This window comes from Buteo buteo, chromosome 1, assembly GCF_964188355.1.
Source record: "Buteo buteo chromosome 1, bButBut1.hap1.1, whole genome shotgun sequence".
NCBI classification, from domain to species: domain Eukaryota; kingdom Metazoa; phylum Chordata; class Aves; order Accipitriformes; family Accipitridae; genus Buteo; species Buteo buteo.
The window spans coordinates 50498564-50512280 of NC_134171.1; the positions used below are offsets into that span (position 1 = coordinate 50498564).

A 13717-nucleotide genomic window follows, 5' to 3' on the forward strand; every position below is an offset into this window, starting at 1 on the left:
CTTCTTTAACATATTCACCATGGTTAAAACTGCCCGTTGTGAGTGAGGTACTCTCTGGGGAAAGGGAAGATTTTGTTTCTCAGAAAATGTAGCTTTTGCTACAAACCTAGATGACCCCTTGTCTTCCCATCTGCTTAGGCAGAGGAGACACATTTCTCCAAAGAAGACTTCCTGATTTCCTCTTGATTTGCTTGTGAGCATCCTAGAAGTCCATTAAACATGAGCACCAGCATGCTGGATGCTGGTTTTGGAACCATTTCCTATTTGTTGCAGCTTAAAAATATTCAGAAACCACCCCAAACCCCTCTCCTAGCTGTCATCAGCTGGAGCTGAGAGGCAGGTGGTTGTAAAATTGCCAGCAATGCTATAAAGCTTTTTGTTTAAAAAAAAAAAAGCAAAAGAAATTAATCCCATTTCAGTGGATTCCATTATATGCCAGAATTGCATTTGGAGTTATTAATTTTAAATAGTGGCCCTGGAAAGTCCTATTGATGCATTTTAATTATTCAGCTGAAGTCTGAGGTGCCTCCACTTTACTGAGCCCTGCAGCTGCATCATTAATAAGATTTCTACCTAAAGCACCTCCTGAGTCAGGTAAAAGACAATGAGTTATCAACAGTATTTTAGAGCCTGACTCTGGGCTTTGCAGGACAAGAGGTGCAAATGTAATCAGCACTTGTGACAAGACATGAACCTAAATCGGCTCAACAGATGCATCAAGCTGCTGTGGCAAGCAGATGTGGGGAGCACTGTGGGCCGCTGCAGAGCTCATGGGCTCTGGCATCAGCACTGAGCGAGGCTGGCATCCCCTCAGGAGAGTTCTTGCCTTCCACGCCACCAGACACGCAGCCCAGATGGTAAAAACCCCAGGTTCCTGCTTCAGCAGCAATTGAAGAAGTCACATTTCCAAGGGCTTGGTGGTTGGCCAGGGAACAAGCGATGAGTTGAGTGAACACTTTCAAAGGTCCTCCTCATGTTCCTCCTCGACCTTAAGTAGAAATCCTGTAAGGATGAGGAAATTTTGCCCAGAACTGCATTCCTCATGCTGTTTTGCCCACTGTTTCTGCAGGAATGAATAAGAATCTACCCCAAGGCACACCAGGCCATATACAAATGGTGATGACAGCACTTGAAGGGATCCTGGACATGCTTTGGGCCGGGAAAAGAAAAGGGTCGTGGTGGACAGCACTGCTGCTTGCCTCATCTCTCTGGAGGGGACTAGTGCTGCTGTACATGTGGGGCAGGATGGTGGAAGCTTGGGGAAACTGGGGGCTGCAATAAGATAGGGACCCCCACCCAAAAGTGGGGGTCTGAAGAGGAGGTGCATTCCCAGAACTGCTTGGCATCACATCCTGTGAAACCCAGGGCCAGGCCCCACTTCTCCATGGAGAGGTCTCATACTGTGAATCCTAACCCCTTTACTTGTTCCTTCTCAGGCACAGCTTTCATAGCACCACAGAAAGGTTTGGGTTGGAAAGCACCTTTAAATATAGAATCATAGAATCATTTAGGTTGGAAAAGACCTTCAAGATCATCCAGTCCAACCCCCTTGCCTTGCGCAGGGACATCTTCAACTAGATCAGGTTGCTCAAAGCCCTGCCCAACCTGACCTTGAACACTTCTGATGATGGGGCATCCACTGCCCCTCTGGGCAACCTGTTCCACTGTCTCACCACCCTCATTGTAAAAAAATTCTTCCTTATGTCCAAGCTAAACCTACCCTCTTTTCAGTTTTAAACCGCTGTCCCTTGCCCTGTCACTACAGGCCCCGGTGAAAAGTCTCTATCCTTTCTTATAAGACCCCTTTATATTTTGAAAGGCCTCAGCAAGGTCTCCCTGAAGCCTCCTCTTCTCCAGGCTGAACAACCCCAATTCTCTCAGCATTTCTTCATGGGAGAGGTGTTGTGGCCCTTGTCTGGACCTGCTCCAAGAGGTCCATGTCTGTCTCGTACTGAGGACCCCAGAGCTGGACACAGTACTCCAGGTGGGGTCTCACTGGAGCAGAGTAGAGGGGCAGAATCACCTCCCTCAACCTGCTGGTCACACTTCTTTTGATGCAGCCCAGGACACGACTGGCTTTCTGGGCTGCAAGCGCACATTGGCGGCTCATGTCCAGTTTTTCATCCACCAGTAGTTCCAAGTCCTTCCCCGCAGGGCTTTCCGGAAAGGCTGATGCAGAGTGTAGCATTTCTTACTCAATCCTACAAGCAACAATGAATTGTTAAGGCCACCATGAATCCCAAATCTTAAAAAATACTACTTGTGTATTTTAAAATCTTTCAGGAAGTAGAACAAGTGTTTGCATACCAATACATTTCATAAAAGCGATGCTGTCTGTAACCTTGGTTTATGGGAAATACAGAGAGGGGTAAAGGAATGTGATTTGTTTGCCACTGATGCCACAAAAGCAACTGGCTGGTGAAAAAACTGCAGGAAGCCAGCGGCAAGCTGAACAAAAACTGCAGGAAGCCAGCGGCAAGCTGAACAGACGCATACTGCTGCTCTGGTCTCTTAAATGTCTTGCGAAGCTTGGGTGTGACAAACCAGATATTGTAATGAGCTTGCAAAGTCCTTTCAGGAGTTTTGAATTGAAAGAAGGCTGCAAAGCAGCAGCTGCCCAGGTTGAGGTGTCAGGGAAGTCTTGCCGAGCTCTCTCAGTGCCTGGTCAAGGCCCATGGCTTTGAAGTCATGGCACAAACAAGAACTGAGCTGGGCACATTTTAACTGGATCTTCATTTACTGCTCCAACAGTCATGGGGATCGATTTTGTGCCTACCGCCTCATTGCTGGCAGAAGGGTACTTCGTAGCACTAGACCAGATCCTCATTTCTTCTAAACTCCTGTTTTCTGATTTTTCTGCGCCCCCAATGTTAGACCCCGTCAGTGCTTCTTCAGCGCATCACACAGTGCTACGCAAACACTTCCCAACGCCCTTTCCCTACCAAACAACTAAAGCAGATCTGTTTGCCAGGACGAGGCTGGCTGGCATCAGCCACATTCACTCCCGTTAATGGGAATTCCTCATCGCTCTCCCCATTCTCTGACCTGTGGCTGCTACCCCACCAGAGCTGGGAGCCCCAGTACCTGCTGTACTAGGAATTCTCCGGGAATTGTTGCTGTTGATGTTTTTCCTGTCAATGGAATTTCCCTTGTACTCACAGATTAAAGTTAAGTGAACTGGAGATCTCTTGGTGACAGTTATTAGGGATTTCCGACTTAAACAGTTTATCCATAATGGGTGTTTCTATCCTCCCTCAATACCAGTAAGCCAGAAGCACTTTGGTCTCATCTTCCTGCTGCCTTCCAAATCCAAAACAAAATCCCGATTTAAATGCTTCTGCTTATTCCCATGCAGTTCAGATCCTCTCATTCCACAGAGGGCCTTACGGGGCTGTTTCGGTCCCTGACATCCTTGGATTTCTCTTTCTTACGCTCAGCACTGATAGCCACCGTCTGCCTTGCTGCCCTCAGCTTCCCATTCCATCCCTCAGCACTTTATTTCTGATGCAGACAGAGCATTCCCGCTCGCCTCTTTTCTGCCGTTTGCTGTACGTGGCTTTTCAGTGACTGCCTCACCCTGGAGAACAGGCTCCAAGCCAAAGCTGCTTTCCTCCCTGAGGCAAGCGAAGAAATGGCCTTTCAGCTTCGCTAATGAACTTCTGAAAGAACCGCCAGACTTCATTTAGGTTTCTCCCTCCGCTTGCTCTCTGGCCGGTCTCGCTCCATCATTTTCCAGCTTTGGGAAAGGAGCTGTACCGAAACGAAACCACGCTGCCGTCTGGATCGCTTCCAGGGGAGCGGAGAAGCTGAGCGCTCGGCCAAGAGCTGCCTCTGCAGGCCAGGCAACCCACCCGCCTCCGGCGTGACCCTCTTACTTCAAGGCCGGCCTGTGCCGCCCTCCCGAGCGCGGAGGCGGAGGAGGGCCGCCTCGCCTCCCGCACCGCCTTCCCAGCGGCAACAACGGGCTCCGAAGGGGAACGCTGCCTCTCGCCCCTGCCCCCCGGCCGGGGTCGGCGGTCGCACCGGGGGCCCTGCCGGCCCGCCCTTGGGCTCCCCTCCCGCCCCTTCCCCCGGCGCCGGCAGCCGCGGCCGGGATTCAGTTCCCGGGCGTGGCCGGCCCTGCCCCCGCCCCCGGCCCCCGCCCCCCGCCGGAGGGGGCCGCCGCGTGCGGCCCCCAGGGGGCAGGCGGGAGCCGCTGCCCCGCTGTGGGGCGGGACCCGGAGAGGCCTCGCCCCCGCCCTCGCCCACCCCACTCCGCCCCGTCCCGCCCCGCCGCCACCGGGGAGGTGTCACGTCCGGGCGCCGCGTGTTGGGATTGGCCGGGTGCGGGCGGAAGCGTGGGCGGGGGTTGCCGCCGTTGCCGCAGTGACGGGGGCCGGGGGGGCGGGGCGGAGAGGTGCGGAGGAGGGTGAAGATGGCGGCGCCGCGTCGCTCCCAGCACCACCACCACCATCACCCGCCGCCACCGCCGCCTGGGCTGGCCTCGCCGCCGGCCGCTGCCTCGCCACCGCGCAGCCCCAGCCTGGCACCGGCCGACCTCGCCCCCGCCGCGCAGCGCCACAGCCTGGCCGGCCCCGAAGGCGAGGCTCCCCCCGACGCGGAGCGGCCTCCGGCCCCGGAGTGCTCGGAGGGCGCGGGCGCCGCTGCCCCGGGCCCGCCGCCGGGCTCGGGCAGCAGCTCCAGCAGTTCCTCCTCGTCCTCCTCCTCGTCTGCCTCGTCGTCGGTCGCGTCGAGCCCGGCGGCGGAGAGTCCCGAGGCGGCGGCGGGCCCGGGCCCGGGCGCGGCGAGCGGGGCCTTCCGCGAGCTGCTGGAGGCCTGCCGCAATGGGGACGTGACGCGCGTGAAGCGCCTGGTGGACACGGGCAACGTGAACGCTAAGGACATGGCGGGCCGCAAGTCCACGCCGCTCCACTTCGCCGCCGGTGGGTACCAGGGCCGGGGAGGGGCCGGGGCCGGGGTCGGTCCGGCCTCCCGTTCCCGGCGAGGGCAGTGACAGCGAGTGCGTCGGGACAGGGAGGATACGGCTTCCCACCTGGCCCCCCGGGAGTAGCTTCCCTCGCTTCGGGGAGTGGACCGCCAGCCTCTCGGTGGGTCGGGAGAACTCGAGCCTGAGCTGAGAGGAGGGGTGCGCACACGCTTCCCCGGCAGCGTTTTGCTGCAGGTTGTGGGGAGATGGCTCTTAAATCTCCTCCCTCCCTCCCTCCCCCCCCATAAAATGGAAGGTGATCCTGCCTTTGGGTGAAACGAGTGGGAGAGGAGATCCTGGAGGCGTAAGAGAGACTGCGTGGTCTACAAGTATGGATGTTTTTCTCTGTGTTTGACACATTGTCAGCTGCAAACTTGTGCACGTATGCTTAGGAAGTGAGAAACTGGAATTCACGACAGAGTTGGCTTGAAGTTAAGGGTTTCACCTGTATTGCGGTAGCTCTCGAAAGTCAGGGACCTCTGTGATACATGTAGACTTGATAGGAATCAAAGTTGATGCCTTGGGCTTTGTAACTTTTTTTTTTTCATTTGGGCACAGCTGCTGATTGATCTCTGCACGTCTTGTGGTCTGAGCGGGCTGGGGAAAGCGGTGAAGTGGAACAACTGAACTTGATATAAGTTACAGATGTGTCCAGGAGAGAATATGCCACTTAGTGCAGAGAAGAGATGATGTTGTGATCAGAAATAATGGCATAAAAGAGTTAACAGTGAGGTCCAACAGTTTACCTTAACTGGAAGTAAACTTTATTTTTTGGCAAGTATAGCTATTACCAGTTAGCGTAGTCCATAAAGAGAACATTTTCTGCAGGGTGTGGGCGTCACTGGGGACACAGGACACATGAAGTTCATTATAAAAGTAAAATGAGAAAGATGTTTTAAATCATCAGCCCCAACTCAGGACTTGCCCAGTTACTAGGTTTGTGGTCAGGCTGAGGGGCTTTTGACACATGCCACAGTGTTACAGGACTGGACCTTATGTAGTAAGGGGCACAGATCTTTGAGCTTTAAGTGGTGCACTAGTATACATAAATTAAGATCATTAACAGGACTATATTGAGTGGTTGGTATTTAAATGCTGGTGTATGGCTCTAAAGCACTGTGTTGAAATCGATAATAAAAATGAACGTTTTATGGCACAGTGTTGCCTGGAGCTCTGAATAGTGTTGTTCAATTTATCAATTGGATAATACTCTCTGAGATCGTATGGGTTTGTTTTCATTTTCAGAGTACAAGTGGCATTTCATGATGCCTCAAAGGGAATTTTTGGTCCTGAGCCATTTCTTTTTCATTCTTCTCTGATACCTGAGCTCTACCAGTAAAGCATGACCTTATGCACGTGGAGTTTAAAACACAGCGAACTGCTGGGATACAGAGATGGACTTACTGTTAGCAAAACCTGGAACATAATGCAGGTACAACTGCATGCATGTGCGTGAAGTTCTTCAAAGTTTTGGAAGAGTGGTCTTGAGTCTGCTTTGCTTGTTTGGGATTCAGACTTAAAATTAGACCTTGCTGCTTCCCCTTAAACTCTGAGATCTCAAGTTGTAACTTCAATGCTAGTACAAACTAGTGCTGAAGCTGCAGTGATAATTTCTACTTTGATTAGAGAAGGAATGAACAAAATGTACTTGAGGGGATAAAGCTTTGAAAGGCGATAGTGTCAGTAGGATGTTACTGTAATAGCAATGGAAGGTGCTTCCTTGTAGCATGAGGAAAACGGCAGATGAAATTCTTGTACTTAACAAATTCCTATATCTGGTTTTCTAGATTTAAGACTTTCCTTAGCTACCATGCATATTTTATCTCAAATCACTGCAGTCTGTCTTGTCCAAATGGATTTGACATGTAATCATAGTATTAGGCAGATTTCTTATTACAGAGATCTTGGGGTCCTGCATTTTGGAAAGGCCTGTAAGCACGTTGTTTGAATGCAACTGATCTTAGGCAGTATATATCTGCCGGTGATGCAGTGTGTTGATTTGATCTCCTCCTCCTTTGTGGGCAAAAAGAGAAATAAAACTTGTTTGCTTATGAGCATAGAGTCTGCTCTGTATATGAAGCTGTGTTATGGATAATAGCTCATGTTTTATGAGCCATACCTAAGTGTGAATTATGTGGCCTTCACTAGGGGAACGGCAGTCAGAGTGCAATATGCAATGTTTTAAACTGCTTCTTTCAAACCTTTTGAAGCTAAAGTCTTAAATGACAAGACAGAGGGTTCCACTTCAGACCTTGTGATTTCTGATAGAGGAATTCTTCTAACTTCTTCTTCATTTCCTAGTTTTGGGGGTAGCTGGATTCCTCTCCCCCCACCCCCACTCCCCGCTCTGGGTACTTGACTTCTCCCTAGCTCAGTCTGGTTTTCTCAGATGTCCTTTTTGGCAGCAAGGCCAGGCGGTTAAGTTACTTTTACTGTAACAGGGAAGGACAACTTCCTTAGTTCTAGTTTCTTGTGAAAAGCACTAAGTTCAGGTTTCCTTAAGCTTTGTGAGGTTTCTAGTTTCAAAATCACCTTTCTCTCCTTTCCCGTGGCAGAAGGAAGATAAAAGGGGTGACTTCTGAGAGCGTTCAGAATCGTTAGCATGCACATAAGCTGGGGATAAGGTGAGAACTGAAATCTCTGTAATCAGTTATTTCAAAAGCTGGAGATAGATATAAATCTGCTTCTAGAAGTTGAAGTCATCTGTCCATTAACCAATTCCAGAAAAAATGTGCACAGCCACATCAAGTTGAAGCAACAGTGTTATCCTGATTTTCTTTATTTGGGATATCCGAATGGTCAATCGATCTGAATGAAGGGGAATCAGTTCTTCAACTCTGTGTTGAAATGTCAGCTAGTGTGCTGAATAAATCTGACCTACTTTGGTTAGCTATTCATAAGGCATAAATTAATACTGAGGCCATATCAGGGTGATAGAGACCTCTCTTGCAGGCAGGAAGAGGTTGCACAAAGGATCATTTTCCTTTCATCCTCCAACTGGACTGTTATTCTAGCAGAGCCTCTCTTGAAATTCTGAATGTCTTTCAGGATGTGTGGTGCTCAGCTTTTCCTTTGCAAGTGATTTGAGGGATTCTTCTGTAGAGGTACACATGCTTGGATAGAGGAAAATTCAGTAGTGTCTCAACTGCTGTGTGGATTGCAGGGTATTTGGGTCTCTGGTACCAGTACAGGCTTTGTATATTGTCCAGCAGCACCCAAGAATCAGAGTAAGAAGCAGATTCTAAAGACTTGAAAGTGATTGAGTGACTTTAAAATATAAAAAAGAAATCAACTGGAGGTATTAATGTATTCACAGCATTTGCATTCATTTTTTTTCAATGAAAACTAGCTTGCTTATAACTAAAAAGAATTTAAAAAGTAACTATGCTAGGCACGAACAAAGATATGTTTGGCTTGAGGTTTTATCCATACTGGTGGCCAAAAGCAGATGTCTAGAGAAGAGTTATACACTTGCCCTATTCATATATGATACTTCTCTGAGTACTCTTCCTGCAGTTTGTAGCTTGGCAACTATTTGAGCAAGACCCAGTTTCTACATGTTAGTAGTAGCGCATCCTGTGGTAAGGAGTTCATTAAATAATTGGACCGTTAACTTGTATTAAAAGTAACTTGCTTCCTTTTTGTTTTTTCCACCCTCTTCAGCAGAATATCCTGTGTTCTGCTTAATGGTTCTCTTCTTCAAACTGCATTGAATGAGACAAACTATTCCGCTCCCTTGCCTTTCCACTGCATTCCTCCTTTGATCTAAAGATGTGTTACCTCTTTTCCTTGAGAAAGATCTTAACTGTCATTGTTGATTTCACCAGATTATGAACATCTTTATTATATACCCCTCACTAGTTGGAAAATTCATTTATGCCTGGGCTGTCTGTTCTTGTAAACTGGCTTGATAATCCTGTGTTTGGTGATGATGTTGTCACGTAGTTGGCAAAACACCTTTTTAGTCAGCATAACCAAATGAATTGGTTGTTCTGCGTGTATGTGAGAGGTAGATTTTTCTTCCCCTTTGGGGAATGCTGTTGACTTTTTTTTTTTGAATGGTTGGATGATTTCAGTCTATGTGATAATGTGTCACATTTTGTGTGGTGTAGAGTGGGACTTTACTCTTAGCCTACATACCTTCTGTGAATCATTATGTGGTTGGGGGGGTGCCTGTATTGGTCCTTTATGTTTGATGGTAGCAGTGGTGCTTTCATGGCTTTTTTTGTGTGTTATCCTCCATTTGTAGCACTCGTATACGAAGGCTAGCTTTCCAAGACTTTTCTACCTTTCATATGCCTAGATGGGGAGGAGTCCTGTGACCTTTTGTCTGAAATCCCAGCTTTTTCACAGAGCCAGCAAGAATTTGTAGCAGCTAGCTTGGTAACGGACTTGCGTCTTCCCTTCTGAAACAAGGTTTAGCCTTATAAAAGGATATATATGTATTTGCTGCTGACACCTTGATTCATATGTTTTTAAGCCTAGTCTTTGCTGGTAAATCATTAGTAATAGCACCTCTTTCAGAAATGACTAGGTGGATGGACCTGATAGAAATAAGCTGAGTCCTAGCCAATTTCTTCATATAGCCACAGTCATAAGCTTGTCCAGTTCCACACCTGTTTAATGAGAAGTTTAACTTTTTTGTTTGATCATGAAGTTAGCCCCTCAAGTTCTTGGGCAACACCTTCTTTTAGCTTTACAGTTATTCTCTTTCTAGTGTTCAACCCAAGGATGCAGAGAGTACTAATAGTAATTGCTGAACTGTGGCTTAATGCCCACTTCTGTACTGAGGAAGAGGTAGAGGTTTCCAGAGTGGCTTTTGGAAGGTATGGAGTTGCAATCACAGGGTGAAGTGCTCTTGGTGGTATCAGCCCAAACTCAGGCTTGGTAGAGCATCAGTGATATTCTTTGTTTTCTTTCTTCTTGGGTCTATAGTAATGGCAAAAATTTGTTTGCGGAAGGTAGTCTTCTGTAAGCCTGCTTTTGATATCACTAGTAATAACTGTTTGACGTAAAATCTTTTTATGAAGGCTATCATATATAAATATTCTTTGGAAAATTTCTAGAGTACATAATCCTGAAGGGATCTCACTTGGGTGGGAAAATAGTCAGCGGTCAGAGTTTAAGGAGAGAGCTGATCAAGTTGATTTGTCAAATAGCAAGCTGTTAATCATAAAAATGCAAGCTGCTTCAACATATGTGAGTGAGATAAGCAACTGACGAGGCAGAACTAATATAACTAGCTGCTGAGTGTTCGTTGAGGGAGAGCCAGGAAAAGGCAGGAAGTAGCTTGTAACTTATTACACACTTCCACTCAATGCAGAGACACCTGAATCGACCACTCCACCTGTGGTGCAACGTACAACAAGTTAGCTTAAATTGCTCTGGAAAGCCTTGCTTGAGATACCATTCTTAAACTACTCTGACTCATTTTGTTGCAGTTGTCTGGTATATCCTTGCCATAGAAGAGATGTCTGACCTTACTCAAACAATTGTTTGTAAAGCCAAGTCACTGATTAATTCTGCCTTGTGCAACTTAAAGCAGGGGTAATAACAATTTTCAGCTGGATTCATATGGATAGAATGAAGAGTGCAGATTGTGTAGTCAATTAGGAAACATCCTGGCAGCCTTAGGCTCAGAGCCTGCAAAATGCAGACTTTCATGTAAAAAGATGAACTGATAAATTACTGGCGTTGACTTTGAATTTCTTTCTCTTATGTTTTTGTAGCATTTGTAGTACATGAACTGTTAGTGTCACAAGCATATTACTTCCTAGGAAGGTTCAGCTTGCTTTCTTTTTTGTAGTACATGAACTGTTAGTGTCACAAGCATATTACTTCCTAGGAAGGTTCAGCTTGCTTTCTTTTTTGTAGTACATGAACTGTTAGTGTCACAAGCATATTACTTCCTAGGAAGGTTCAGCTTGCTTTGTTTGTGGCTGGTAACTTGTTCTCTTGAATGGTCTTGCAATAGTTTGTGCAATGTATTGTGTCTCTTTCCCATTAAAATCCTTTGAAGGAATTTACAAGAGGATATAAATGCAAAATCTCAGACCTTTAGTAATACTGAACCAGGTACTCTTTTTCCCAGCTTGAAGGCTCTTCAGTTTACTTAGTTAAATCACTCAGTTTAATTGTGTTCTGCCTAGTGAAGTGGGAGAAGTGCTGGTGGCTTTTGGAAGACCTATCTTGGGGAAAAATCTGGTCCCAGAATATGCAGCACTAAAGCAAAGAGAAGTACAGTGACTTAGCTTGAACTTTTTCCGCCCTTAGCTTACAGTTTAAAATCATTCTCGAAAGGGCGTGTGCCTCTAAGATGTGTGTTTTTCCACTTCAAGGGCTTGTATTCTCATATGAGCTACGCTTAGTGCTCTAACAAGTGGGAGTGCATCTAGTAAGAGTGTCTTTCCTGCTTTGCCTAAGATTGCAGTAATACCTGCAGGTGTGCTTAACCTGTGATTATACACTTTTGTAAAATTTAACTCCTTTTGGAGTCAATGTGTTCTTAAGAGCAAGCAGGTGAAAGGAGGAGGAAAAACACTTAGTGAGAATTAGAAGTTTTCCATGTGATAAGTTAAACTGCACATAACAGCAGCTTTGCAGAGGTTGGAGTTGGCATTTGGAGGAGTTCATGCTATGTTGTGATAAAGTGACATTAATTGGGCTGCGGGTGAAACAGTACAGCTGTACTTAAACTGATCAAACTGACTACTTGATGTATTGTACTCACTGGGGAAAGCATTCTTCCGGTTCTAGTGGGAAGTCCATATATTTATTTGGTTGTTTTTTTACCAAACTTACTGAAAACTACTCTTGAAATTGTGCAATGAATTATGTGGCTTCTGGGAGTATTGGTAATTAAGTGTCTGTGAACTGTTACCGTGTGAAAGCTTGTAGACTAACTGAAAGCAGGTTTAACATGGAAGCCCTAACCTGAGCATGTAGTGTTGCGGATCAGCTGGTGCTCCTGTTGCTTTCCTTGCATCACTTCATCAGTCATTCAGCCTGCTCACCCTGTTGCCTCTTGTTACTTAGGTTCAATTCCACAAGAAGAGATGGGACAGGACAAGCTTGTAGGCTAGGAGCAGGATGTGAAGTAGACAGGTGGTGTTGGCAGTAGTAGCAAGCATTTGGTTGTGTCTCTGTGTGCTGTCCTGTCTGACAGCATTTAAAACTTATATTTAGCTTAATTTTCAGGCTGCCAGTTTACTACCTAAAGCCTTTTTTTCTCACTTTCAGCCTAAAGTGACAGGTATAAATTGGAAAAAGGCAAGAATACAGCATTGGCAAAGAACTAGTTAAGTGGCGTTTTATCTGAATTGTCTGCCTGTCTCTTGTTCTATGTAAAGCTTTCACAGTTACGTCCACCTCCTGGCTTTTGCCAAGCCTTAGTCTTCCATTGTTTCTGTGAGATGACTGGAGAAATGAAGAGTCACTGAATTTTTGCCGCCTTTGGTTTGACTGATGAGTGTTTCACCCTTAATTTCAGATGTTCTCTTGCTACTGCCTTTTTATAATGGGATTACTGCTTCCTTTCTTTCCTGGACAGTGTGTTTTCTGAGGTACCGTGACTAGCCTGAAACTTCAAAGCTTGTACATTCTACCTGTGTGAAATAGCCCCGGCTAGTAAGGGACCGTGCCCGTGAGTGTGCTTTGGAAGCTGGCAGGTGAATCTCATCAAAAAAAGCTTGCATGCTGGGCCTTTAAATGTGACTCTTCTCTTTGGTTACCCTGGTTTGGGATGTTTTCTGTAGGAACCTTCTATTTGATTGTCTTTTGGGATCTTTGATTACAGGTTCTTTCTTGGGAACTCTTCCTCAGACTTCGTAAATTAAAAGTTGCGCTGGAAATATACAAGAGTAGGATTTTTAAAGTCATCTTAAATGACAGCACATCAGTTTCTTCAGTTTAAACCAAATTATATGTGCTTCATCTGTCACAAATGGCTTGGCATGTGTCTGTTGTTTTTTACAAAAGGTGACCCCAACACTGCAGGAGTTTCAGTAATTACAACTGCTTTGTCAGATTGGGTTGTGTGATTATTTTAAAGAGTTTCTGGCACTTTGTCAATTCAAGTTTTTATAGGTTTGCCTCCGGTGGTGGGGGAAGCTATTCCCATAATTGCTTACTTTTTCTCTGAAAGATGGGTAGTCTGGTGGGATAAAATCACAGTAACCTTTACTGTGCATTTTGAGGACTGAACAGAATAGCTAATTCACCAAAAACTGTAAAGTGTTTATTGCTGGCATTTCCAAAGATACCTTTATCAATGAACCCATGTCCAGCAATACCTTGAAGAAGTATGTGTGTAGTCCTGAAAATCACAACACTGAACAATTTGAAAAGGAATCTGGGTTTTCAGGCACTGTCAGGTTGTTTTTCCTTGGGAGACAGGAAGTACATGTAAAGCAAATGCTCATGCAGTTTCAGCACTGTTTTTAGTCGTTCAGCCTATAAAAACTAAAGGCTAATAAAATCTGTTGATTAACTGTTCAGTTGAAAGCATCCTTTTCTAATTCTTGTCTTGCTCAATTTTCCTTTGCCAGTCAAATGAACAATATAAAGGTGGGAACCTTGAGGGCTTGCTTCTTGATATTTATGCCCCAGGCCTGTTAGCTTTGCTGTGGGACCAGATACCCTTTGTTTGCTGTTGTACCCATTTAAGCTGTCATTTTCTATTTGAAGACTTAAGGGTGATGTTCTTGACTGTTTTATAACCGAAACAAACAAACAAGTTTTCATGCTAGAAGC

At 46.2% G+C, this 13717-nt stretch overlaps 1 protein-coding gene across 3 annotated transcripts in view; it reads left to right on the forward strand.

Moving 5' to 3' along the window:
* Positions 1-4402: 4402 nt before the first annotated feature.
* The window catches only part of TNKS (tankyrase), a 143765-nt gene continuing 134450 nt past the window's right edge, over positions 4403-13717 (forward strand). For all 3 annotated transcript variants that reach the window (XM_075030055.1, XM_075030065.1, XM_075030075.1), the window contains exon 1: positions 4403-4922. In XM_075030055.1, coding sequence (XP_074886156.1) covers positions 4415-4922 — 508 coding nt within the window. In that variant the 5' untranslated portion in view covers positions 4403-4414. The remainder of the gene's footprint in view (positions 4923-13717) is intronic.